General features: G+C 36.7%; 1 protein-coding gene across 1 annotated transcript; it reads left to right on the forward strand.

Moving 5' to 3' along the window:
* Positions 1 to 15,541: 15,541 nt before the first annotated feature.
* LOC149781524 (uncharacterized) lies at positions 15,542 to 25,037 on the forward strand (the record flags this gene model as incomplete). The annotated part of the gene is made up of 1 exon (XM_089934981.1): positions 15,542 to 25,037. A coding segment is annotated over one exon (897 nt), but the record flags the coding sequence as incomplete, so codon positions are not given.
* Positions 25,038 to 25,731: the final 694 nt, after the last annotated feature.

Here is a 25,731-nt window from a genome sequence, read left to right on the forward strand (position 1 = left end):
CTATGGATTGAAACAGAACATCCAAGGAATTGCCTCACTTCATCGAGGCTGTGTGGACCTGGCCATTTCATCTTCTTGTCAGTCTTGACTGGGTGTGCCTCAACACCTTCCTCTGATACAACATGGCCAACATAAAACACCTTTTCCTTGAAGGATTTGCACTTCTTTGGGGATAACTTCAAACCACACTCTCTAAGCATTGTTATGAACCTATCCTCATTTTGAAATCTTCGTAGATTCTACCGAAAATGATATCATTTAGATAGATCACAAGATGGTCAGAGGCATATCTCTGAGGCACTCCTCCAACAATCTCTACTATGTAGCTGGAGCATTGTAAAGTTCCATGGGTAGTCTCTGAAAGTCTTAGACCCTAATGGACCCAATTTAAAGTCTGTCCTCTCCGTATGTGAGTCTTCTAATTCAATATGATGATATATATCCACGACTTCAGATCCAGCACCGTAAAATATTTAGATCCAGCCAAAAACGACTAAAATATCCTCAGTCCTGGGCAAGGCATATGAATCCTTGTTGTCATCTTTTTCAACTGCAGAACATAAGACACATCCAAAATTTTCCATCCTTCTTCCTTAATAAACCAATATTGCTGACCCAAAGAGCATGTTTCACGGATTACTCTGCTAGCAATTACTAGTGAAAGTGATCTTTTAGGGGCCGTCCATTTAGTAGGTACGCATGGAGGGGGGAGGGGGTAACCCAAATGCATACGCTTGCGTGGGGGGGGGGGGGCTACTGATAATGTACGTACGCATAGGAAACTGGGAGGGGGTGAAACCTTGATGATAATTAATAAATAAAAATCACAGCCTACAGGGTATTAATTTTCTAAAAGTATATAAAGGACAAGAAACTGAATGCTAAGAAAATTATACAAGTCAACAAAATTGAAGTTCAGGAAGAAAGTTGTATTAATATGAATTTACATTACGTTGGGTTGCTATACGAGGCACTTCAGAAATAAATACTCAACAATATCTTGCAAGTTCAATTATTCTGCAATAAGGAAAAATTAATTCAACTTGCACTATTGACAATCTTTCCAAATTCATCAACGTATAATTTGGTCCACGACAAAGGCACTCACAAATTATAAGGTGTCCTAATGAGCCGATATAAGTGTGTGTTTGTGTGTGTGTTTGATTTTTAACGTAGCTTTAACATATTTCCAGTCATATCGCTACGATGTCTGCAGTGTAGCAGATTATAGACATGTCTATTACTGGGGCCTCGTGTCACCGACATGTATCATGAAATTCCACTCAGTTACATTATCCTGATACCGGTCGGCCCAGTCTTAACACTAACCTCTTAATGCTGAGCGCCAAGCAAAGCAGCTGATAGTACCATTTTTTTTAAAGTCTGATATGACTCGACAGGAGTTTGAACCCGCGATCTCTTGCATGGAGCCGGATGCTTTAACAACTAGGACACCGGAACGGTCAGCGAATACACACATAAATATTAGCCTGTGTAAGCACGTGATGAACATCACTATCAGTCACAAGGTTTGAACGATCCGCTGATTATCGTTGACAATGCTCACACAACGATTAGTTTGAGCGCATAAATTAAGCAGAAATTTATCATATAGGACAATGGTTAATTTAACATATAAGACAATGGTTAAGGTCACATTTTCTCCTTCAAACAAAATCATTGGACATTCTTCATACTGCAATCCTATCACCAACACACTTCAGAAACAATCTACTGGACTGACTGTTTATCACTAATGCGTTGTTTATTCTATGTTGATTTACAACCAAGTTGTAAACTGAGCAATAGGAAAGTTGCTTAGTACTTGTCCTATAATAGAAAAAATTAGCATGAACAGTAATCAGGTAGCCTCATTCCTCAGATTGAACTAAACTTAAACAGGCAATCTTGGTTGAAGGTTGAACGTTAATTATGTAAAATTGCAAAATACATTGTGCCTAATTAAAACATGAATACTAGTATATAAATTCCTTCATACGTTTCAGACAGATTTGATTTGCATGTTGCACCTCTTTCAATACTGTGTTGAACTATTAGAAAAATTATTTAAAGGTTTCGTTGTTTACACTTTTATTGAAATGCATCAGCGGAGCTGCGGGAGCAGACCGAAAAAAATGGCGGTCGATTTTTGTGGGCTCCCTTCATCAAGGCCCAGTTTTGCATGGTTGGGAGCTAAAAACAAATTCAGGCAAGTGGTGTTGACTCATTAAACTATTCCGAGCCTGAGAGTGGTGAACTATAAAAAAAAATACCAAAAAGTAATGCATGCGACCAGGTTGAATTACGCTGGATATCTGTTAGACCTTGGGTAATTGTTATAGTTTTCTTTTCCCATTGCAATTGTTGGATCGCTAAATGCGAACTTTTAAAGATTCAGAGGATAGTTCTTTATTCATTAGTCTTTTTCCACATTTTCCTTTTCAATTGCAATTTTTGCATCGCCAACTGCGAAAGAGGGTTTTGGGTTCATTAATTTGTAATGAAGCTCAAGCTCTCTCTCTCTCTCTCTCTCTCTCTCTCACACACACACACACACACACACACACTTAGTGAACCCAAGGCGCTTTAAAATTAACACCTTTTCTGGGGATCGGGAGGGCCTAGGCAAGTTTCACCTGGATAAGTTTTATTTTTGTAAGTTTCGGATTACCCATTTAACGACATTTCGTCTCTTCTCGTTGCATCGCGGGTACCCCCTTCTATAATAACATCTGTCCAGACAATGACAGTATAACAACCGCAGTTTTCGATTTTGGAATCGAACTCATAAAGTGTTTTCACTGATCGATCGATAGTAGAAGAAGAAGGAAAATCAGGTGTAAAAAAATAAATTCGAAAAAACGTAACTCGGTAAACCGAGTAAAACACCCACCCGGCAGAGTTCTATAGAACCACAGCCAGATCCACATGATGAACCACCTTGAGGAAAAACAGGAAGTAACCCTGCCACTCGCGATCGACGTCGTAAAAACAAGGTAGTAATATGATCGCTGAATCGCCTTTGATTCAAGGTATACTTTGTCCCAATAACATCCTCGCCGATGTTGATAGACTAGAGAGGAAACGCAAAAGCTTCCACCTGAGATGCCTGCGGCGCATTCTGCACATCCAATGGTAGGATAAAGTAATCAACACAAAGGTTCTGGAACACGCCAGCATGAACAGCAAGTTCTCAATTCTCGGCGAGAGGTGCCTTCGATGGCTCGGCCACGTCAAGAGAATGGACCCAGGACCCATTCCGAAAGACCTGCTATATGGCGAGCTAGCAGAAGGCGCACGACTGACTGGACGGGCACGTCTGCGTTACAAAGATGTCTGCAAGAAGGACGTGAAGGCGGCCAACATTAACGTTAACGACTGGTAGAGTTGTGCTGACGACCGCTCCGCCTGGCGCCTTGCTGTCAGACAGGGCGTTCAGAAAGCCGAGGAACCACAAACCTCGCTGCAGAGAGAGCCAGGAGGAAGGCGAAACAACAACAGCCGCAACAAGCATCGACGGTTACCTGCAGTAAGTGCAACAGAGACTGTCAATCTAGGGTCAGACTCTTCAGCCGCTCGCGAAGGTGCACATTGGAAGCCCACCCGGAAGCTACACTATCGTCTCCCAAACACAAATTAAATGTAGAAAAATGGAAAATATTTCCTGTTGATACAAACTTTACAGTTTATGAATGGGAAGTGCGACTGTAATCAGATTCACGCATGTTAACCCATGTTTACAATTACAAATAGTACAATAGAGGAACGTGCCATAGTAAAACTCAATTAACAATTGACAAAGGCAGAACAAAGACAGTTTCAAAATGCTGACTATGCAGTATATAATTTAAATAATCTGGGAATATGATTTTTGTCCGCTATATTTCTATTGCAGAATAAATGGTCATTGACAGAACGCACAAACAGTATAAAAATGAAATGTTCATTGAACAAATCATGAAGCTGAGGGAACATATAATGGTCTGAGTACGTAATGGGCAGAATTCTTTACGTGGACCGAGTGTGTTATGGGCCGAGTACGTTATGGGTCGATTTGGGTAGGCCGAGTTCGTTAATGGGCCGACTATGCTACTGACCGAGAAGATCAGCATTCATTTAAAACTATACATATGGGGAATATACTGGAGAAAAACCATTTAAGTGTAAAGTATATCATAAAATATTTAGTCACCGTGGAAGTTTAAATCAGCACATGATGATACATACTAGAAAGAAAAGCATTTAAGTGTGAGGTATGTAATGGAACATTTATTCAATCTGGAAGTCTAAAACAGCACTTCAGACATATACTGGAGAAAAGCCATTTAAGTGTGAAGTGTGTGATAAAATGTTTCGTCGGTGTGAAGATTTGGAGCTGCACATGAGGGTGCATACAGGTGATAAACCGTTTAAGTGTGAAGTATGTGAGAAATTGTTTAGTTATAGTACAAATATAAAACAGCACATGACGCTGCACAGTGATAAAAAAAAACAACATTTAAGTGTGAAGTATGTGTTAAAGTGTTTGGTCCATTTGGAAGTTTAAAACAGCACATGCGGATACATAGTGGAGAAAAACCATTTAAGTGTGAAGTCAGTATAGAAATTTAGAACAGCACATGAGGATACATACTGGAGAGAGACCATTTCAGTGTGAAGTATGTGATAAAGGCTTTAGTCATTTTGCACATTTAGAACAGCACATGAGGTTTCACGCAGGAGAACAACTATGTAAGTCACTTACAAAGTGTGAAGTTTGTGATACAATGTTTAGTCGACCTGGATATCTGGAAAGGCACATGAGAATGCATACTGGAGAAAAATCATTTAAGTACGAAGTGTGTGATAAAATGTTTAGTGGGAGTGGAGATTTGAAACTGCATATGAGGATGCATACTGGAGAGAAACTGTGCAAGTGTGAGGTATGTCATAAAATGTATCGTCATCGTGGAAGTCTAAAGACTGTCCTTAGGTAAAGTCCAAGGGATGGATGGCACCCCCGCAGAAGTCATCAAGTGCGGCTGCAGCGTGCTGCTCACACGCCTGCACGACCTCCTTTGCCAGTGCTGCGATGAGGGTGCAGTGCTTCAGGGCATAAGAGACGCCAACACCGTAACCCTGTACAAGAACAAGGGCGACACAAGTGACTGCAACAACTACAGAGGCATATCCCTTCCCGTCATCTTGGGTAAAGTCTTCGCACGCATCATCCTGAACAGACTGCAGACGCTTGCATGCAGAGTGTATCCAGAGTCACAGTGTGGCTTCCGCGTAGAGATGTTCACAATCAACATGATCTTCTACGTCAGGCAACTGCAGGAGAAATGATAGGAAACAACACAGATCTCTCTTCATGGCCTTTATAGACCTCACGAAGGCTTTCGAACTGGTAAGCAGAGACGAACTCTTCACAATCCTGGCGAAGATTGGATGCCCTCCAAAGCTGCTAAGCATGATGCAGTCCTTCCACAATGACATGAAAGACACAGTGCAGTACAATGGCTCAACGTCCGACCCTTTCGACATCTGCAGCGGAGTGCAATTGGGCTGTGTCCTTATCCCCACGTTCTTCGGCATCTTCTTCGCTGCCCTGCTCAAGCACGCCTTCCACAGAAGGGATCGACCTGCACACGCGATCAGACGGTACAATGTTCAACTTGGCACGACTAAAAGCATAAAGCAAAGTGCGTGAATCAACCATCAGGGACATGCTCTTCGCAGACGATGCTGCTCTAGACACTCACACAGAAGCTGAGCTAGAGTGCCTGATAGACAGCTTTGCTAAAGTATGTGATAAGTTTGGGTTGACCATCAGCCTAAATAAAACAAACGTGATGGCCCAGGAAGCGGATCCCTCAAACATCGCCATCAACAACTACTAACTTGAGGTACTCAGTTCACGTACTTCGACTCTACCATCACCAACATCCTCTCGCTCGATGCTGAGCTCAACAAGCGGATTGTAAAGGCATCAAAAACTTTCTCCAGGTTGTCGCAGAGAGTGGGGAACAACATCATGCTGACCCAGAACACTAAGATCTCCGTGTACCGTGCCTGCGTGCCAAGCACTATCCTGTACACCAGTGAAACATGGACTATGTACACCTCACAAGAGAAAAGACTGAGCGACTTTCACATGCGATACCTTCGATGCATACTCGGGATCATCTGGAGAGAGCGAGTAATAAACAACGAGGCGCTTGAACGTGCCAAGATTCCCAGCATGGTCACACTCCTGTACCAACGTCTCATCAGATTGATGGGCCGTGTACGTTGGATGGATGAAGGGATCCCTAAAGACATTCATTATTCGAAACTTGCATCTGGCAAAAGGTCGATCGGACGGCCACATCTCCGCTTCAAGAATATGTGCAAACGTGACATGAAAGCCCTTGACATCGATGTCAACACCTGGTAAGAGCTTGTTCTCTAGACAGGTCCAGCTGGCGAGATGCTCTGATCACTGGTATGAAAGACGGCGAGGACAAGCTACGCTTGTTAGCTGATGAAAAGCGATCTCAGAGGAAAAAGGAGCAGTTAAAACCCACACCAGTCTCAATCTTCAAGTGTAGCAAGTGCAGCAAGGGCTGGCACTCCCGTGTTGGGCTACATTACCACAACAGACGCTGCACAACCACCAACCGGGACGCACTTCCATCGTCTTTCGAGACTAACGGATTCCTACCATGAGGGAACATATTGGATAAACACCATTTAAATATGAAGAATGTGCTGAAATGTTTGGTCAGAGTGGAGATCAAAAATTGCACCAGAGGAAACATAATGGAGACATACAGTTTAAGTATTATGTAAGTGATCTGACGTTTAGTCGCAGTGGAAATCAGAATGTACACATGAAGATACATAAGGGACGAGAAAAATTAAGGTATGAAATCTGTTCTAAAATGTTTGGTGAAGGTAAAAGTCTCCAAATGTACAGATATTTCATGCTGAGGAAACAATCGTTAATTGCTAAATTTTATGAAGAATTGTACTTCAGAATATACATGTTCAGAGATTTACAAATCTCCTGGCTCAGATCCTGGAACAAGCTAATTTTCAGCTTGTGCAAGTCCAAAAGCTGTGTGAGAGTGAGATCCAAGATACTTTATGTAATGTCGGCTGTAAGGGTGAAGTATATAAAAGCAGGGATTTGCAAACCCAATTGAAACAACTCATGAGACAAGCTCAAATTGGTCAAACTCAGATTTGCAAGGCACTCTCCCAGAGGTAAGTACACAAAATTTAATGTGGGATACAAGATACAAGAAAATTTATTCAACATCAGTGTCTGCTTGAAATGCAGTAACTAATTTACCAACAACGGGTCGTGTTCAATTCCTTCTGCTTTATGTTCTACAAGATTTGTACTCTGTGACCTCACCAAAATGCATATATCAACACCTTTATTTAGCGTTTATGTGCAGTGTATTCTGTTTATGCATTCCTGGCTACAGTTTATTTCATATATTGTATGTATTATTTCAGTCTTCTAGTCAATGTTATGTCGTTCTAGTATGTTCCCACCCAAGACATGATAATTAGAATGCTTACAATTTATAGCATGTTTTGACAATTAAGGAATAAATATTTATATCTTAACAGATCATTTACAGTGTAATCATGATATGTGTTGTGTCATAGATTTGATGACTTTCAAGTTTTAAGTTAGCTTCGGGGGTTTTCTCATTGATTTTGAGAGTTTATTTTCATGCATGTCACCTTTATATGGCATATTGTCAATTGCTGATTGTACAGCTCATAAGGTTTCTTTGACTGGTGTGTTTTTGAACATAAAATATAATGATTAACCACAATAAGGATTTTGTTGAAAAAGTGATTATGACTTACAAATAAGCATCCACAGGCAGTGTTCATGATATGTTGTTTATGTAATAATTACAGGAGATTGGATACATACTGCCTGGCAAACAATTAAATGGACAATACTATGTGTTTCCTACTCATTCTCAGAAGCTGGATTCTCAAGTATGTTCATGGAAATCGTTGATTTGAAGGCAACTATATGATACTGTTTAAACAGTGATGAAATAAACGTTAAGAGATCCCTGAGTTTTGAGTATAAAATATTAATTAGTCTTCATTTAATTGATTCTCTCCGTCTGAAGAATGTAGCTGTTTATAAAATCTTTTCTACCTATTCTTGTTTCTATCTTCCAACTATGCATTTTGGAACTGTTTTAAATCAGCATATATATCTATGCAGGCTAACGTTTAGATTATAAATCCCAGAAAACACTACTGTAGCTCTGTTCACAGTGCATACTCTTTTACTGACATGGAGACATGTTCAGTTTTTAAGGCTTGATATTTGATACTTTTATATCCGGTTATCTCAAGAGAGTACAAATACCATAACCATTATTAAGTGTTTATATGCACTGCATTCTTCTTCAACATAACACACCACAGATTTTATTTTATTTATGATGTGTCATTTCAAAGTCACTGTCAAGGTAAGCCATATTGTCTTTCCCAGAAGTGATAATACAAATATATATTATTTGTTAAGAAAATTGTAACAAATAAGGGTAAATATTTACTTAATCTACATGATCTAAAGTGGAAAAGTAGATAAAGAAAAATGTTATGCATTACACTGCCATAAAATTAAATTAACGCAGTTCTAATATTGGTTGTTTAATATGTCAATTCATGGTCTTCACCTAAATCTCTCTCTCTCTCTCTCTCTCTCTCTCTCTCTCTCTCTCTCATATATCTATCTAAAACCCTTCTCTACTAATCCATTTTCTACCAAAATACATGGACACGGCTCTGTTTGCACTTTGAACTATATCTACATTCTAATTCCTTCTCATTTTCATATTTATCTACATGTATTGCTGACATCTATATTTTTATATAAAAAATAATTATGAGGATATTGTTTTAAGGTTAATAAAGGTAAAAAGAAACAAAACGTTAAAAAGTATAACATGATTTCTTTTATATATTATATATTGTATCTTTTCCTCCACAAATGGATGGGCACCAGGTAAATTACAGAGAGCGTGTAAGGTCTCTTTGGTCAGTTAAGCCTCTGTTGGCAAGGCTAATTACTCGCTTGACGACATCATGAATCAGATATAGAAGTGCACCAAGGTTGTATTGACTGGCATATGTATGCAGCTCGAAAGTTTGCCCAGTGTCAACGTAGCTTAGAACAGGCTGTGAAGGGAGTGCATGCTTCAGCTGTTGAAAGGCTTCATCCTGTTCCTTGGTGTGTAATGAATTTTCTGATGCTTACCTGCTTTATTCTAAGTGCATGGCACTAATTCCGATAATGGTCTGGCTATCTTTGAAGAATTCTTCACAAATTTGTGATAGTAACAGCACATTCAAGGAATTGCATTACTTCATCAAAGCTGTGTGGAGCTGGCTAGTTCATAACCTTGTCAGTCTTGACTGGGTGTGCCTCAACGCCTGCCTCTAATGCAACATGGTCAACATAAGTGACCTTTTCCTTCAAGAATTTTCACATCTTTGGCTATAACTTCAAACCACACTCGCTAAGCCTTGTTAGGAACCTTTCCACAGTTTGCAATGTTCTTCATAGGTTCAATCGAAAATGCTGATATCATCTAGACAAATCACACAAATTATCAGACGCATATCTTATCTCTAGTATGTTCAGGTGTTTTGTAAAGTTCTATTGGTAGTCTCTGAAAGTCTTAGACGGTGACTAAATATTGTATCTCATATTTAACACTTAAATGCTTTTTCTCCAGTATGATTCCTCATGTGTAGTTTTAAATGTCTACTCTTTAAGCATTAAAGTTACGTTAAAAAAATCACACACACACACACACACACACACACACACGTGTCTGTGCACATTAGGACAGCTTATAATTTGATCGTGCTTTTGACCTGGACTAAATTATACGTAGATGAATTAGGTACGATTGTTTATTATATGCTCATTTTTTCCCCCGTTAACTTTACATTGTCAGAATCGTTCAATATTCCCCGATACTGAACGCGCGCGACAATACACATATAGCATTCACGTGAATAAAGGAACTACTTTCTTTTGTAAACAAACAATGGACTCAGACACCAGCACTTTTGATTTGTAAACAAATCATGTACACTCGCGTAAAAGGCTCTTTACGTTGTGGTTTAAATTTGTTTCTGAATGAACTAAAACATGTTTCGCGGACTGCAAAAAAATCCCAGCTGTTTTGGCACATTCCGAGTTGATACAATGCTTCGGATTTAGGCTAGCTACATTATATAAATGACGGAAGATTAGGTCATTACAAATAACATACAAGTGACAAGGCATATACTGTTTTCTTTAGCTGGTGATAAGAATGGCAAAATAAAATCTACTTACAGTTTTAAATCCTGAATTTCCTCAAAATGTATTTTCTTAATTCTGCAAATCCGAATTAAATGAGCCATGTCATCGGTTTTCAATCTGGATTACACATTTCGAAATTCTGCTGTAATTTCGATGATAAGTGCAATTGCATCCTCCTTATTGCACTCAAAATGAAATAAGCATTAAATTCCTTAGCGTCTTTTTGATAATTGCAATTGAAAGACTTAATTTTTTTCCCACATTATGATTTCAAACATTCAATGACAGAAACAGATACATTTGCAGACGTGAACACGCTTCTTCCACGCCACTTCAATCCGATGTATTTCATGTATAATTTTCACAGATGAATCCAGTCCAAAATCACAAACTTTCGTCGAATCGAAACAAAATACCAAAATAGATTCATTCCAGATCAAATGGAACAGTTGTTGCAATGCGCATTCATTCACAATATGACTGCAAATTTCAATTTTAACTAGACACGCCATTTTCTTTCGAAAGTTATGTCGAGCGCGCGACCAAGTTCAAATTTATCTGGGCGGAGTTATGTGCGCATTAATAATGATGTCATTGTGTAATGACAAATCTGCTCTTGTGTATTTAGTTTGGAATACGGCATTCATTCATTTACGTTGTTTCTTGTAGTGTATTTTGATTATATAATTAAACCTTAGGTAGAATAAAAAAATGAGCATATAATAAAAAGGTTACTGCATTTGTATGGGAAAATATGAACTCGTTTTGTCGGAAGGATATACTGCACTCACAAGTTAGTGCAGTATTCCATCCAAGAAAACTCGTTCATATTTTCCCATACAAATGCAGTAACCTATAATTATCAGCATCACAAGTTGAATTAATTTGTATTTATTGCAGAATAATTGAACTTGCTAGTTATTCTTATGCACTGATATATGAAGTACATCATATAGCAAACCCAGCGTAATATGAATTCAAAATAATTTAAAAAATTCCTGAACTTTAATTTTGTTGACTTATTTAACATTCATGTTCATGTCCTTAGTACACATTTAGGAAAGTGATACTTTGGAAGTTGTGATTTTGGTACACATTCTTAAAATCTGCACTATACAAGAGTTCGAAAACAAGTTGTTCTGGATCACTGGATTCTATTAGAATATAATTTCCAATAGATTCTATTTAGTGTGCAATAGTACAATATTCACTGTTTCAAAAAAATGGTTCTTTCACAGTGATCATTCTTTGTAAAATTGTTGATCACCTGGCTATATATATATATATATATATATATATATATATATATATATATATATATATATATATATATATATATATATATATATATATTCTTACCATTACTTCAAATATGAACTTGGTGGTAAACTAACTCAAATTACACCTATTGCAATTAGTAGCTAATAGATCTGTTTTGCACATACTATATTCCGCAAACGTTCGTGTATTTCGTGGTTTTGATAGCCCAGTTTGTGAGTAGATAGAGTTCACAGAAGTTCAAAACACAGTAGCGGCCTTTAAGGCTTTCACGTTCAAGTGAAAGCTCAAGAAACAGATGTTGGTCAGTGTAAGTGAGCAATCCAGCTAGATTTTGATTTTCGACAATAATGCATCCCGGGCCATAATTGGTGATGAGAAGTAATGTACAGGATCAAACTTGTACACGTGCATGACAGCATCATGAAATGTATCAAACCCATCAGTGAGCAAATACACATCGGTGCAGATACAGATCGTGATAGGTATCCATGTTTTTGCATTTGAATGCGGACCAAACTTTCTTTGCGTGTTCGTATTCATTTTTTGAAATGCATTTATGTGACAGCAATGAATAAAACACTTCGATTGGTGGCAACTAAAACTCAGCAAACTTGAAATGCAAATGGGACACAATATAATGACCCAATGCACCACTTATTTGACCTCTTATTGCACAGTTGTGCTAGTATTTTTAAGAGTCGTTGAGATGGAAATAGTGATTTCTTTACGTTATGTTTGCTGGATATAACTCTTTGATTTACACAGTCAGTACCTTGGGATTACGTAATTATAATCAACGACTTGAATATTTAGCTAATTCGCTCGGATTATGTTTAGCTTTCAAGGACTTCCTTGATTTTCTTCGTTCACAAAAGTACATGGAAATAAAAGCATTTGGATTAATAATTCTGCTAAATTCAATAGTGGTATCGCGGTAACACATACGTGTTATAAAAGGTTCGTTCGGAATACCTTAGAACAGTTTCCAGATTAATGATAAATTGATAGTACAATTAGGTTTAATAGGATTACATACCACGATTTGTAAGCTATTTTAAATTCTTTCATTTTCGATGTATTTTAAATTTATTTAAAGAAATTTACATTTTGTACAACATGAATGTTTCATTAGGATGTACATAATCGTGTTAATTAAATGTAAGCTTCAAGAGATAACATTTGCATCTTTGAAAGCATAGCGTTCTACTGAAACGTTCGGACATTCAAAATCTGCGTAGATGATATAAGCGACTTTCATCTTTCGTTGAAGTGCAGTGAACACGAGTATGTTTTACCAGGTTCTGACGTTGTTCGCGGCTGTTTTCCACTAAACGTACCACACTAAAAACCATGGTTGGTGAGCAGTTGTTGAGTCTTCATTACATGCATATATTGTCTGCATGGATATTTCTTACTGTGATGACTTATGTGTTGGTTAAGTAACCGAACAAAATTCTCTATCCGTACTTAGTGCAATACTGATATTTTAATACTTTCATTTCATTCACTAAACAACTCAATCTGGATTTGTCCATATTGCCCATGTGGGGATAGTTCAAGCAGAAAAAATCATTCGTCCCAAGTGAATACATTAACAGCGATAGTAAAATATTTTAAATTGTTCACTGTGTCTTTAGTAACCTGGATAGGAAATTCGATCTCACCAAATCTGAGCTTGCCAAGGTGTTGTTGGTGTTTTAGAGGCAGGTCTTTAATGACACTAGGCGGATATAACACTGATAAAATTGCCATTTGAAAGCATCGTTTATCCGAAGTTTTTGCGATTTCAATAACATTGGCAGAACCCACTTTGGTGTTGCTATGTTAGTGGATTCACGAAACGGTTGATATGGTGAGATATGTACCTCGACGTAGTTACATCTTTCGAGAGTGCATCCAGATCCTGCATTGGTGTATTTCTCCAACATTTCGATATTTTCAATTCCTTTATCAATTTTAACTTTAATGGCGCCGGTGTTGTTACGATTCAGGATTGTGCGGTCTCCGCTAATAATCTACACACACACACACACACACACACACACACACACACAAACACACACACACACACCGATTAATATCCCCAAGTTGTTGCGCGACCCAATGACCATGCAGTTGCTTGAGAAAGAGCGCAACATTTTGGAATTCTAAGTTGTTGCGCGCGATTTCTTGAGGAATGGCCAATTTCGATTTGGAGCCCAATACAAGTTTGCACTGAATGAATAGTGTTGATCCGTAAGTCAGGTTGAAACATGTTTAAATCATTCGTGCACGAAACGAATTCTGTAAGATGATGAGTTTAAAATTCAACGAGAAAGAGACACAGATCTAGTTTGCGATGCTGTGCGGACAGAACCATACAGTGAAAAAGAATGAGCATCACTCTTTGTAAAAGTGCATGTGTTTACGCTGATCATCATACAAAAAACTCCAGTCGAACTTGCTATACCTGCATTGGCTTTGATTACGAAATATATTCAGTATATCGGCTGATGTTTGATGAGTATAGTCATATACTGATGGTGACATGCATGTCCTTACAAGGTTTACGGTAGGAATTTCATTGCATGGTAGCCAATATGGACCAAAATTTACAAAATATTGCTTATGATCATGCTTCTCGTACGAAAAAAGAATATAATAATAGTTTAACTTTCTTGAAGTCAGTAATATTTCAGTAATAGTTGTTATATATTTACATTTCTTTGCCCAGATTACTACATGTCTGCGGCATGATGCCCCAGTGCTAGACATCACTATAAACTGACACGCTGCAGACATCGTAGCGATATGACTGAACTATTCTTAAAGCTACGTTAAAAATCCAAATCACACACACACACACACACACACACACACACACACACTTTTAAAATAAATATAAAGTTAAATAATAATTGCTTGTAATTTTTAATTGTTAGTCATGGATTTACACTTGAGTTACATGTGTGAGTTCGATTTTATCTTTGGATCTTTTCGTTTTTTGTGGAAATATTATTCCAGTACACGCCTGGGCATTTCTTCTCATGGGCAAGTTGTATTTTATGGACACACGGTACTAATTATTACGGAAGAACCGTGAACCAGTCTAGAAATGATAGAGTATTTACGGGTTTGGTGGTCCATAATTGGTTAATAATGAAAATCAAAATTTTAAGAAAAATATCTTTTGAGAGCTTATCCTATATGTAATGTAAAAATAATATTGACAAATTTCTACTGATGCAATTTTAATATTTTTACAGGCTTGACTCAGGAGTACTCAATACTGAAAGTAGCACCTGATTCATTTGGTGCAGAATCAATAACACGTGTTTCATGCACATGTATGTAAACAAAGTGCCGCGGGTCATATGGTGTTCTCCACACATAAGCTTGCACAAAGGTTAGATGTGCATGAAGAATTATAGGTGTCATTATCAGCACCCAGAAATTTTAAGTTATTGAATTTTGAATATGATAGTGTTTCCATATGTTTACTATTGAAGTTGAATTAGTACCGTGAGTCCTATATGTTATGATCAGTTAGGCAACTACCGCGATAATAGAGTTGTTGCCCCATGATACGTTAATCTGGGTCAACCACCATATGCTGTTTTATTTACATTTACGAGCTTCGATTGACAACTATTGTTTTGTTGACGATATGAATAGAAAGAGGGAAAGTCAATGAAACTTTACAAATGATAAGCAAGCAGCAAAACAGTTTTAATATGTGCCGATAAGAACATCAAGTACCGCGATAATACAGGGATCCAGGCTACAGGGACAATATTCTAAATGTAATGTTTTGTGATGAATAGGTCTGCACATGATAATACGTACTTTAAAACACACTTTAATTTTAAACATAGTATACATATGAAATTTTGGTAAAAGTAAAATGCAGGATGAGCACATGGGACATATATTACGCAAAAACAACTTTAATCAAGAATTCTACATACTGGAGAAAACCCATTTAAATGTGAAGCATGCGATAAAATCTTTAGTCGAAGTGGAAATTTACAACAGCACACGAGGATGCATACAGGAGAAAAAACATTTAGGTGTGAAGTTTGTTATAAAATGTTTAGTCAGAATGGAAATTTAAAACGACACATGAGGATGCATACTGGAGAAAAACCATTTAAATGTGAAGTATGTGATAAAACGTTTAGTCAGAATGGAAATTTAAAGCTGCACATGAGGATACATACTGGAGAAAAACCATTTAAGTGTGAAATCTGTTATAAGATGTTTAGTCACAGTGGAAGTCTAAATGACCATATGAGGATTCATACTGGAGAAAAACCATTTAAGTGTGAAGTATGTGATAAAATTTTTAGTCACAGTAGAAGTGTGAATGACCACATGAGGATACATACTGGAGAGAAACCATTCAAGTGTGAAGTATGTGATAAAATGTTTAATGAGAGAGGAAGTCTAAAAAAACACAAGAGGATACACACTGGAGAGAAACCATTTAAGTGTGAAGTATGTGATAAAATGTTTACTGATAGTGGAACTCAAAAAAAGCACATGTTGATGCATACTGGAGAAAAACCATTTAAGTGTGAAGTATGTGATAAACTATTTAGTCAGAATGGAAATTTAAAACATCACATGAGAATGCATACTGGAGAAAAACCATTTAAATGTGAAGTGTGTGATAAAATGTTTAGTCACCGTGGAGGGCTAAATGACCATATGAGAATTCATACTGGAGAGAAGCCATTTAAGTGTGAAGTTTGTGATAAAAGGTTTAGTCAGAGTGGAAGTTTAAAACTGCATATGAGGACACATGCTGGAGTGAAAGCATTCAAGTTTGAAGTATGTGATAATGTTTAATTTGAGTGGAAGTCTAAAACAACTTGAGGTTAGTGATAACATCCAGTCGCATGGTAGCTACTTCCTCATTTCTCTCACCAGACTTTTCTATATTAACAGAAGATTTGCAAGATTCATGTTCAGACCTGCCAACCCTCCTGAAAAGATTGGGAAAATCCCAATTTATGGACCTATCTCGGATTTTTAAACAAAAAATATTTTCTTTAACAAAAACATTTTACTTTTCCCTGTTTCTGTTTCTGGTTTTTCTGTGTCGGATATGTTTCTTAGTACTTGACTATATCTGGCTTGATTTCCAGTTTTCATCCACCAATACAAAGTGATTGTCTTGCAGTGTGGTTCTCTTTCTCCAACCCCCTCAGGAAATCTCAGTATCATAATGGATAAGTTTCTCAGCAAGAAGTGAAAGAAAGAAGGAAGTAACTGATGACTTTTCACCAGACAAGAAAAAGAAATGGGATAAAAATTTGTCCATCAACTCATTGGGCCTACCATACATTCCACCACTGATGTTTGGCTATTTCCACATTCAATTCTGCATCAAAATTGTAGATTTGGTAAAGCTGAAACTCTGCAGATCATGTTTGGATTCCTTCCATTTGGTTGGAGAAAAAGGCCAGGCCCTTAAATGATACTACAGATTGTTTAGCCACATCTGCAGTGTTTGCACGAATAAGTAAGTCGTCCTTTAGTGGGTTGCATTCAGAAAAAAAAGGAGGGATTTGGCCAACTGTTGTTTCCAACCCTTGGTAGAATAATGATATCAATACTTTCAATACTGTACAGCAACATCAAAGCTGAAAGAGCATTCTCAATGGTTAGAAAAAACAGAACCAGCGAAAGAGCCAACCTGTGAGGATCAGCCTTGGAAGCTATTCTTGTTAGCAAATTTGGCACCCAAGGACAAATCAACAAGGAACTTTTGCAGAAATGCAAATCTGCAACATACAATGGACTAAAATAATAAAAGTAAACATCTTTATCATGATATATACATCTTACTGTAACCCTGCCTCGTTATTTTTAATGGTGATTTGGGGGTAAATTCCTGATTTTGATTTTTTCAATGTTAGAAGGTCTGTATATTGCTTATTTTTGCTTTGTCAATGCTTCCCGGGGTAAGACTATAAGCATATTCACCAAGCAAACTCTGGAAAGAGCATTGTACATTAGGTGGGTCCCAGACCAAAATTTTCCATCGTACAATGTTTAAGAATCACAGAATACTCCTCAAATATTCTTTTAGTTGACACTCCTTAGCTCCATCCCAGCATATATAGCTGGTTAGGACTTAGAAGTGACACCCTGTTTATCTCTAAAAGTGTGGTGTGGGTTTCCCCTGTCATCCCATAAGGTCTGTAAGTGTGTCTGTTAAAAACCAATAATGCGGTATTATTGAATTTAGCAGGGTTGATTTATTTTTTATCCATCAAATCGTATTGAGTTTTATTTATCCCAAGAAGCATAATCTGTGTACTTTCTTCCCTTTGTCGGGGCTGATAGTGGGCCTGATTTCCAACAAATTTGCTTCGGTTTAGGGTTGTACTATTACCCCAGTGGCAAATTATTGCCATGGGCTAATTTCCTTCCCTTTTCCCTATTTGTGTAGGTTTTTTATAAGTGACTTTGCCAGAGTCAAATATCTGTTTATGTATTTTAATTTTTTATTAAGAGATGTGTCTTGTATGTGTTTGTTTGATGTCGGACAGCATAACTATTTCAAATTTGTCAAGTCTTTTGTTTCTATCTATATCCCAAAAATAATAGCTGTTTGAGTTGTATTTTTGTTTTTTGAGTGTATGAAGTGCGTCTGTATGTGCCATGGCATATAATATGTTGGAAGATTTTTCCACTCATAGTGGTGGAAAATTTATTCTGTTGTTTTAGTTTTTAATTGATTGTGCCTTAGCACTTGTGTTAGTCAAATAAGGGTGGAATTTCCTCATTATGCAAGCATAAATGAAGAAGTCCATATTTATTAAGTTTGGTTGTTTTATGCCATAGCATATGGTTGGATTAATTATGTTTGAATTTTTTTAAAATATTTTTTCCATGGATGTGATGATAACATCAGTCATTTTGGGTTTTGATTTACTTTCTTAATCTACAAATCAGAGTTTATGGCTGAGGTTCCATGTGCAGATCCCTTGTAGGGAGTCAAGTTTGACCTTCCGCTTGAAACCTCAACCATGGTCTGAGTATTCAATAGTCATTTGTCCATAATGGAGCTTGACAAGAAAAATGGATTGAAATCATTGTAGGCGCGGATGTGATTGAAAACATTCAACCACGCATTATTCTTTTTTGTACTCTTTATTCATTTTAAAACATTTTGGTATAGTTCTCGGCAAATTGAAAGCTATACCGTGAAATTACTCATTAATCCATTGTTAAAAGGTATATTAGTGTCTTAGTATCTGAAATATAAGTTGGATTTTTATAGTGCTTTCTATTATTTTGCACCATGGTGCTATACCGACCATGGGATGTATCTTCGTTTTTGATTGGTAGATTTGAGTATCTTGTATTTAGACTCAAATTTCACTGTTTGAAGGCAGGATGTACATTCCAGTGATTTGTTTGGAATTTTGTATTGAATTTTGAATATTTGTATTATGACAGAGAGTCCAAGAACAGAATCTTTATTCATACTCTCTGCTTGAAACCTCCATCATATTTTTCCAAGAATACGATTTCTTGTTCTGTATTTCTTAACAGCCAAAGGTAAAAAAAAATTCCAAAGATTATAAGGTTAAAATATTTGTTTTTCTTTTTGGGTTATTAGCGGAGAGGCACATTTGGGTCTTTTTCAGGTGTCAGATGATGACTTTCCCTTTTTTGTACTCCTCCACTATGTTTTTGTATTTATACAATTTTGGCTAATGAAAAGTTATTGATATTTATATATATATTATATTAAGTCATGGGAGGCTCGCAGCTTACGGTCCTTTACAGGTGTCAGTATTGACCTACCTAGTGCGGGCCCATCATGATTAATTTTTTTTCTTTTTTTTCTTTTGATTTTGAATTTTAATATTTAATTTTAGAAATTTTAAAACTAAAATTTTGAGAGTTAATCATATTTGTTGTTAATTTTAGTTGTTGATGGAGAGGTCCATGAGGGTTCTTTTGAGATGTTACAGTGCGACTTTCCCTTCACTATACCCCGTCATCATAAGTTTTCTAAATAAGTCAAATTATTTTTATTTATAGTTATTGAAGCAAATTTTGTTTAGTACATGTTAAAACACAAGTACACTATGGAAGCTACAATGGCGGATGGTGTTTATCCGCAGTTGTAGTAAACTTCATTGATTAATGGAAGGAATGTCTGTCATGTACATTTCCTATCGCGTGTGAAGTGGGCCACGTGGTAGCCACCTGGTTTTATGATTAGATTGCTGTAAGTCCAGTGTTATTTGAACTAGCCTTTCAGGCTTTCTGGACTATTCTGATGTTATTTAAACTAAACCTATTTAGGGTTTTTCAGAAGTTTGAGCATCTGTGAAATAATAGTATTAATGATAATGGGTCTGGTGTTTTTTTAACTAGCCATTAGACTTTCCATATTTTATTCTAATTCAGTTTTCCAGTTTTTATTTTTTCTTTCAATGATGGCCATATAAATAAAGTTAATTACTGCACAGTATAATTGTTTGTCATTAATCTGGGCTGTGTAGAGTAGGTTTAGCAGGTTGAAATTGCCTAGTTCATTAATAATTTTATTTTTATTTTTTTTGTCTGTGATTGTTTAGGTATCTACATTTTAAAATTATATGTTCTTTACTGTCAGTTGCAGTGTCACATAACGGACATTTGGGTAAATAGTGTATAATATTTCTACGGTAGGCATTTTCTTGTGTCCACCAGGCATTATGTAAATAGAAGAAGATGTTTCCTTGTTTGTTGGGCTCTTTGATCCCTTTACAGTGTCTCCATATGTTATGCCAATCTACATTAGGTACTTTTGTTTCTATGTGGTTAGGTTTAGGGTTGGATCCTTCTGATATCTGTCTTTCTAGTGTTTTATTCTCCAAAGTTTGCCATATGTTTATATTAGATTGAAATTTTTTAATTGTCATGGTTATTTTATATGTACATCTAGGGGGGTTCCTTAGTGATATTTATAAATTTTTATTTTTTTTGGATTTCAGTTTTATTATTTAATAATTTTCCAAACCAGTATATATATAGACCTTGCCAATAATAGGTAGGTTTTGGAGTTAAGTTGTTTAGTCTATACATTATATTTGTTTGTTGGTTGTATATCAAATTGGGAAGAACTTGCCCTCCAAGTTCTGTTTTTTTTGTAATGTTTTTTTTCCACACTTTATGAATTCTTTTCCAAACAAAGTTTGTTATTAGTTAATCTATCTTGTCAAGATATAATTTTTCAGATTCTATAACATCAAATATAAACCATAATGTATTGTATAAATATGTTTAGCTGTTTGAATCTTATGACTAAATCTAAGGTTTATGTCCGTCCATATTTCTTTTTGTTGATCTAGTTTTTGTTTAATTTGTAAAAAAATTTGTAAAAAATTAATCATTTTACTGTCTTTCCCAAAAGTTATGCCAAGTGCATTGACCTTGTGTCTAATTTGTGTAGTTGGCAGTCGTGTAGAGTTATTTTTCCGGTTATCAATTAATAAGATTTCAGTTTTGTTGGCATTTACTTGTGAGCCTGAGGCTTTTCCAAAATTAATGTATTGATTAATCAAGTAAAAATATGATGCTTTTGTTGTTATAATGTTGGAACAATCAAATATCCTTGACCTCTTCTTAACCAGCAAGAAAGAACTGGCAGAAGAGTGTGTTCTTTGCTTGCACGATATATTCCAAAAATGCCCTTCAACTGGATTAGTACTGGCATTTGGATGCACACCACATCCTAACAGACTGTCAGCGCTAGCAGAAACTGTGAGACCTGTGGAAGAGCTGTTTAAAGGCCTAAAGAGAGGGAAACAGTACGACCTTGTGGTCCTTGACTTCAGTAAGGCCTTTGATTGTGTCCTATGTGAACGACTTCTTCAGAAATTGGACAACTATGGAATTCAGGGTAACACGCTGTCATTGATCAGACACTTCCTGACAGTTTGCAGAGAGTTACAGTTGATGGAGCAACATCTGAACCATTTCTAGTCATCAGCTGTGTGCCTCAAAGCAGTGTAATGGGACCCATCAACTTCTGGTCTTCATTAATGACCTTCCACCTACCGTTCAGTCCGAATATAAGGTTGTTTGCAGATGACTGTATAGTCTATCTTCAGATCAATGCTGAGAGCAAGTGTAAGATCCTCCAAGATGACCTGATTAAACTGGCAGAAGGGGATAAAATATAGGGTATGGCCTTCCATCCTGAGAAATGTAGCATCTTAGAGTATACAGAAGGAAGTCTCATATTATCTCCAGCTATCTGCTCAAGGGACACATGCTTAATATAGAGAATGTTAAAAGGTACCTAGGAGTGGAGATTTGCAAGGACCTCTCATAGAAACACCATGTTGACAAGATAGTTTACAAAGGGATCAGTACCTTGTGGATTCTTTGACCCAACCTTCAAATAGGTAATGAGCAAATAAAGAGCACTGCATACTTCTCTCTCATGAGACCAGGCCTCGAAAAATGCTGAACCACTGGGAACCCCCATACCAAGGATCAGTTTCACAAGCTGGAGATGGTACAGTGAAGGGCTGCTAAATATACCATTAATAGGTATAGGAATACCAGTAGCGCAATCCCAGTGTCAGACCACTGGGAATCTCTAGAATCCAGAAGGATCAAAACATGGTTGGCTATGCTATAAAAGATCGCCAACAACCTTGTAGATATTCCTGCTGACCATTATCTGACTCTTGTTTCAAGTAGAACTAGAGCACACCACAACAGGAAATATCAGCACTTATCTACCTCTACAAACAACAATAAGTTCAGCTTCTTCCCCGGTATCATTGGGACCTGAAACTACTTACCAAACACTATTGTAGAAGCTCCTAGCATGGTATCCTTAAAGCAGGAGCTATCTCAACTCACCTTCTAGGGTGTAAGCCAGCTACGAGTAGGACCTAATGATCCCAAAGCTATGCTAGCGGAAGTATACTTCTTTGCCGTCGTGGTAGCAGGACAGGTTTTAATACTGTTCATTCTTCTTTCTCCCATGCACCATGTTGTAATAGTCAAGGGTAACTGCAACGATGTACCAGATGGATATCATTTAAGTGCGAAGTGTGCGATAAAATGTTTAGTCAAAGTGGAAGTTTAAAACTGCTAATTAAGAGTGATGTCATATAATGTTTACTGGCAGTAGAACTCAAAAACAGTACGGGGCCTCGAGTGGCCGAGTGGTCTAAAGCGCTGTCCGTTACGGATCACTGCCGTCTCACCTCTGTCTGTGTTGGTTCGAGTCTCGGATTCAGCCAATGTGGGTATGTGAGAAAGCTTGTCAGTAGCTTCTCGAGGGTCGGTGGTTCTTTCCGGGGATTTTCCCGGGTTCTTCCTCCACCATTAATACTGGCCGCCATATATAGCCTATCGTGCGCTGGAAAATGGCGTTAAACCATACAACAACAACAACAATCAAAAACAGTACACGAGGATGCATGCCAGAAGAAAAGAAATTTGAGTATGAAGTATGTAATAAAACATTAAGTTGCAGTGGTGGACAAAGACTGCACATGAAGATTCATACTGGAGAAAACTTATCAAAGTGTAAAGTATGTGATAAAATGTTTTGTCTCAGTTGAAGTCTGAAGTTCCACATGAAGATTCATGTTGAAGAAAAGTTATTTAGATGCGAAGTGTGTGATACAATGTTTAGTCAGAGTGGAAACCTAAAACTGCACATGAGGATGAGTGCTGGAGAAAAAAAAAACATTCAAGTGTGAAGTGTGTCACAAAATGTTTATTCGGAGTGAATATCTGAATGGCGCACATGGGAAAGAAGCCATTTAAGTGTGGGATATGCGATAAAATGTTCAGTCGGAGTGGGAGTCTAAATTAAAATTGCACATGAGGATGCATTGCATGCTAAACAGACAACCATTTTAGTGTGAAATATGTTGTCACAGTGGACGTCTAAAAGACCATATGAGGATTCAATCTGGAGAAAAACCATTTAATTGTGAAGTGTGTGATAAAGTGTTTAGTCAGAGAAGAAATTTAAAATTGCACATGATAATGCATACTGGAGGAAAACCAATTAACTGCGAAATGTTTGATACAATGTAACATTATAGTGGAAATTTAAAACCAGACAAGGATACTGGAGAAATTATTTTAGATGTAAAGTATGTGATAAAATGATTATTGAGAGTGGAAATTTATACCAACAGATGAAGAAACATACTGGAGAGAAACCATCTAAGTGTGAAGTATATGATAAAATGTTTATTAACATGGAACTCTAGTAGCAAAGTATATGAGAATTCACACTGCAAAAAAAAAAAACATATAACTTTGAAGTGTGTGATACAAGGTGCAATTGTTGCAATATCTTAGAGGCTTATGAGAACCCATACTGGATATAAAGCATAAAGTGAGGACCAATACTGGTTATAATCCATTTAAGTACAGTATAAACTAAGGACCCATACTGGATAAAATATTTAAGTATGAAATAAGGACCCATACTGGATATAATCCGTTTAAGTATAAAGTGAGGACCTATACTGGATAAAACCATTGATATGTGAAGTGAGGACCCTAATTGGATATAAACCATTTAAGTACAGTATGAACTAAAGACCCATTATGGGATAAAATAGTTTAGAATGAAGTGAGGACCTATACTGAATATACTCTATTTAAATATGAAGTGAGGACCCAGGCTGGTTAAAATCACATGATGTATATATGCTGAAATGTATTGCCAGGATGGAGATCTAAAAAATGCATAAGTGGAAACAATGGAGACAGTCAAATTAAGTGTTATGTGATATGATGTTTAGTTATAGTGAAAACTGGAATGTACATATGAAGATACATATTACAGCAAATGTATCAAGTTTGTGATAAAATATTTGATGAAGGTAAAAGTCTCCAAATGTACAGGTGTTTTCATACTGGAGAAACAATCATTAATTGCTACGTTTTATGAGGAATTGTTTCATCAGAGTGCACATGTTCAGGGATTTACAAATTCACTTGCCCAAGTCATGGAACAAGCTCAGTTCTGGCTTGGATATGCTTAAGTTTGAAAGGCACATGCCCATGGGAAAATATTTAAAAAAATTGAGAGAGTGAGATCCAAGATATTTTGTTGATGTTGGTTGTCTGGGTAAAATATATTATATAAAACACTGCTGTAGCTTTGTGCAAGCTCTTTTACTGACAATGGGTCATTTTAAGTTGTAATGCTTTTTATTCTGCAATTTTATTGCTTAAAATGTCGGCAGAGTATGTATATCATTACCTTTATTTAGTTTTATAGGCACTGCATTCTTCTGTTACATGGTTATGTTTGGTTTGTAATGCTTTATATTATTCAGTTTTAATTGCATACCATGAAATCTCACAAGATTATGTATACAAGTATCATTAATTCTGTATAGTGTTTATATGTACCGCATGCTTCTTTTACATATAAAACACTACTGTATCTCTGTGCAAGCTCTTTTCTTGACAAGGGGTAATGGTTAGTTTGTAACACTGTATTTTCTGTATTTTTATGCCCTGAAATCTTACCAGAGTATATCATTGCATTTATTTAGTGTTTATGAGGACCGCATTCATCTTTTACATAACTAGCCAGTTTATTTTGTCTATGATGTATAGTATGTACCGATGGTTACCATTTTGTAGTCAAGATCAGTCACATTTTCTGATGCAGACTTCTTGATACAAATACTTAAGCAGCAGAAAGGGTGAACATACTCTAATTGACTTATCTGTCAAATCACAAAATAAGCCTTCCTTGAAAATCGCAAAAACTTTAATTGACTCACTCTCGAATCGCAAAAATAAGCCTTCCTGAAAATCACAAAAAATCACGGTTGTTACTGTGGTGCCAAGACAGCGCCCTCATTGCTGTCTCTCATCCAAAAATTTTATCAAGACCTCTACGATAGCGCGATCATGGGTCATGTAAATTTATTGTTATAAATCCACGCGGGTCGACTGAGCCTGACTAAATAAATTTCTAAACTTAATTATTTCCATATCACCACTACACCAAGTCTGATGAATATTTCATAACGCGAGTGTATCAACTCCATTAAATACAGCTAAAATATTGCAGTTATCTCTGATCACTTTTGATATTTGTATATATCGCTGAATAACATGAATTACAT

The sequence above is a fragment of the Sinohyriopsis cumingii genome, chromosome 15 (assembly GCF_028554795.1).
Source record: "Sinohyriopsis cumingii isolate HCF-2022 chromosome 15, ASM2855479v2, whole genome shotgun sequence".
NCBI classification, from domain to species: domain Eukaryota; kingdom Metazoa; phylum Mollusca; class Bivalvia; order Unionida; family Unionidae; genus Sinohyriopsis; species Sinohyriopsis cumingii.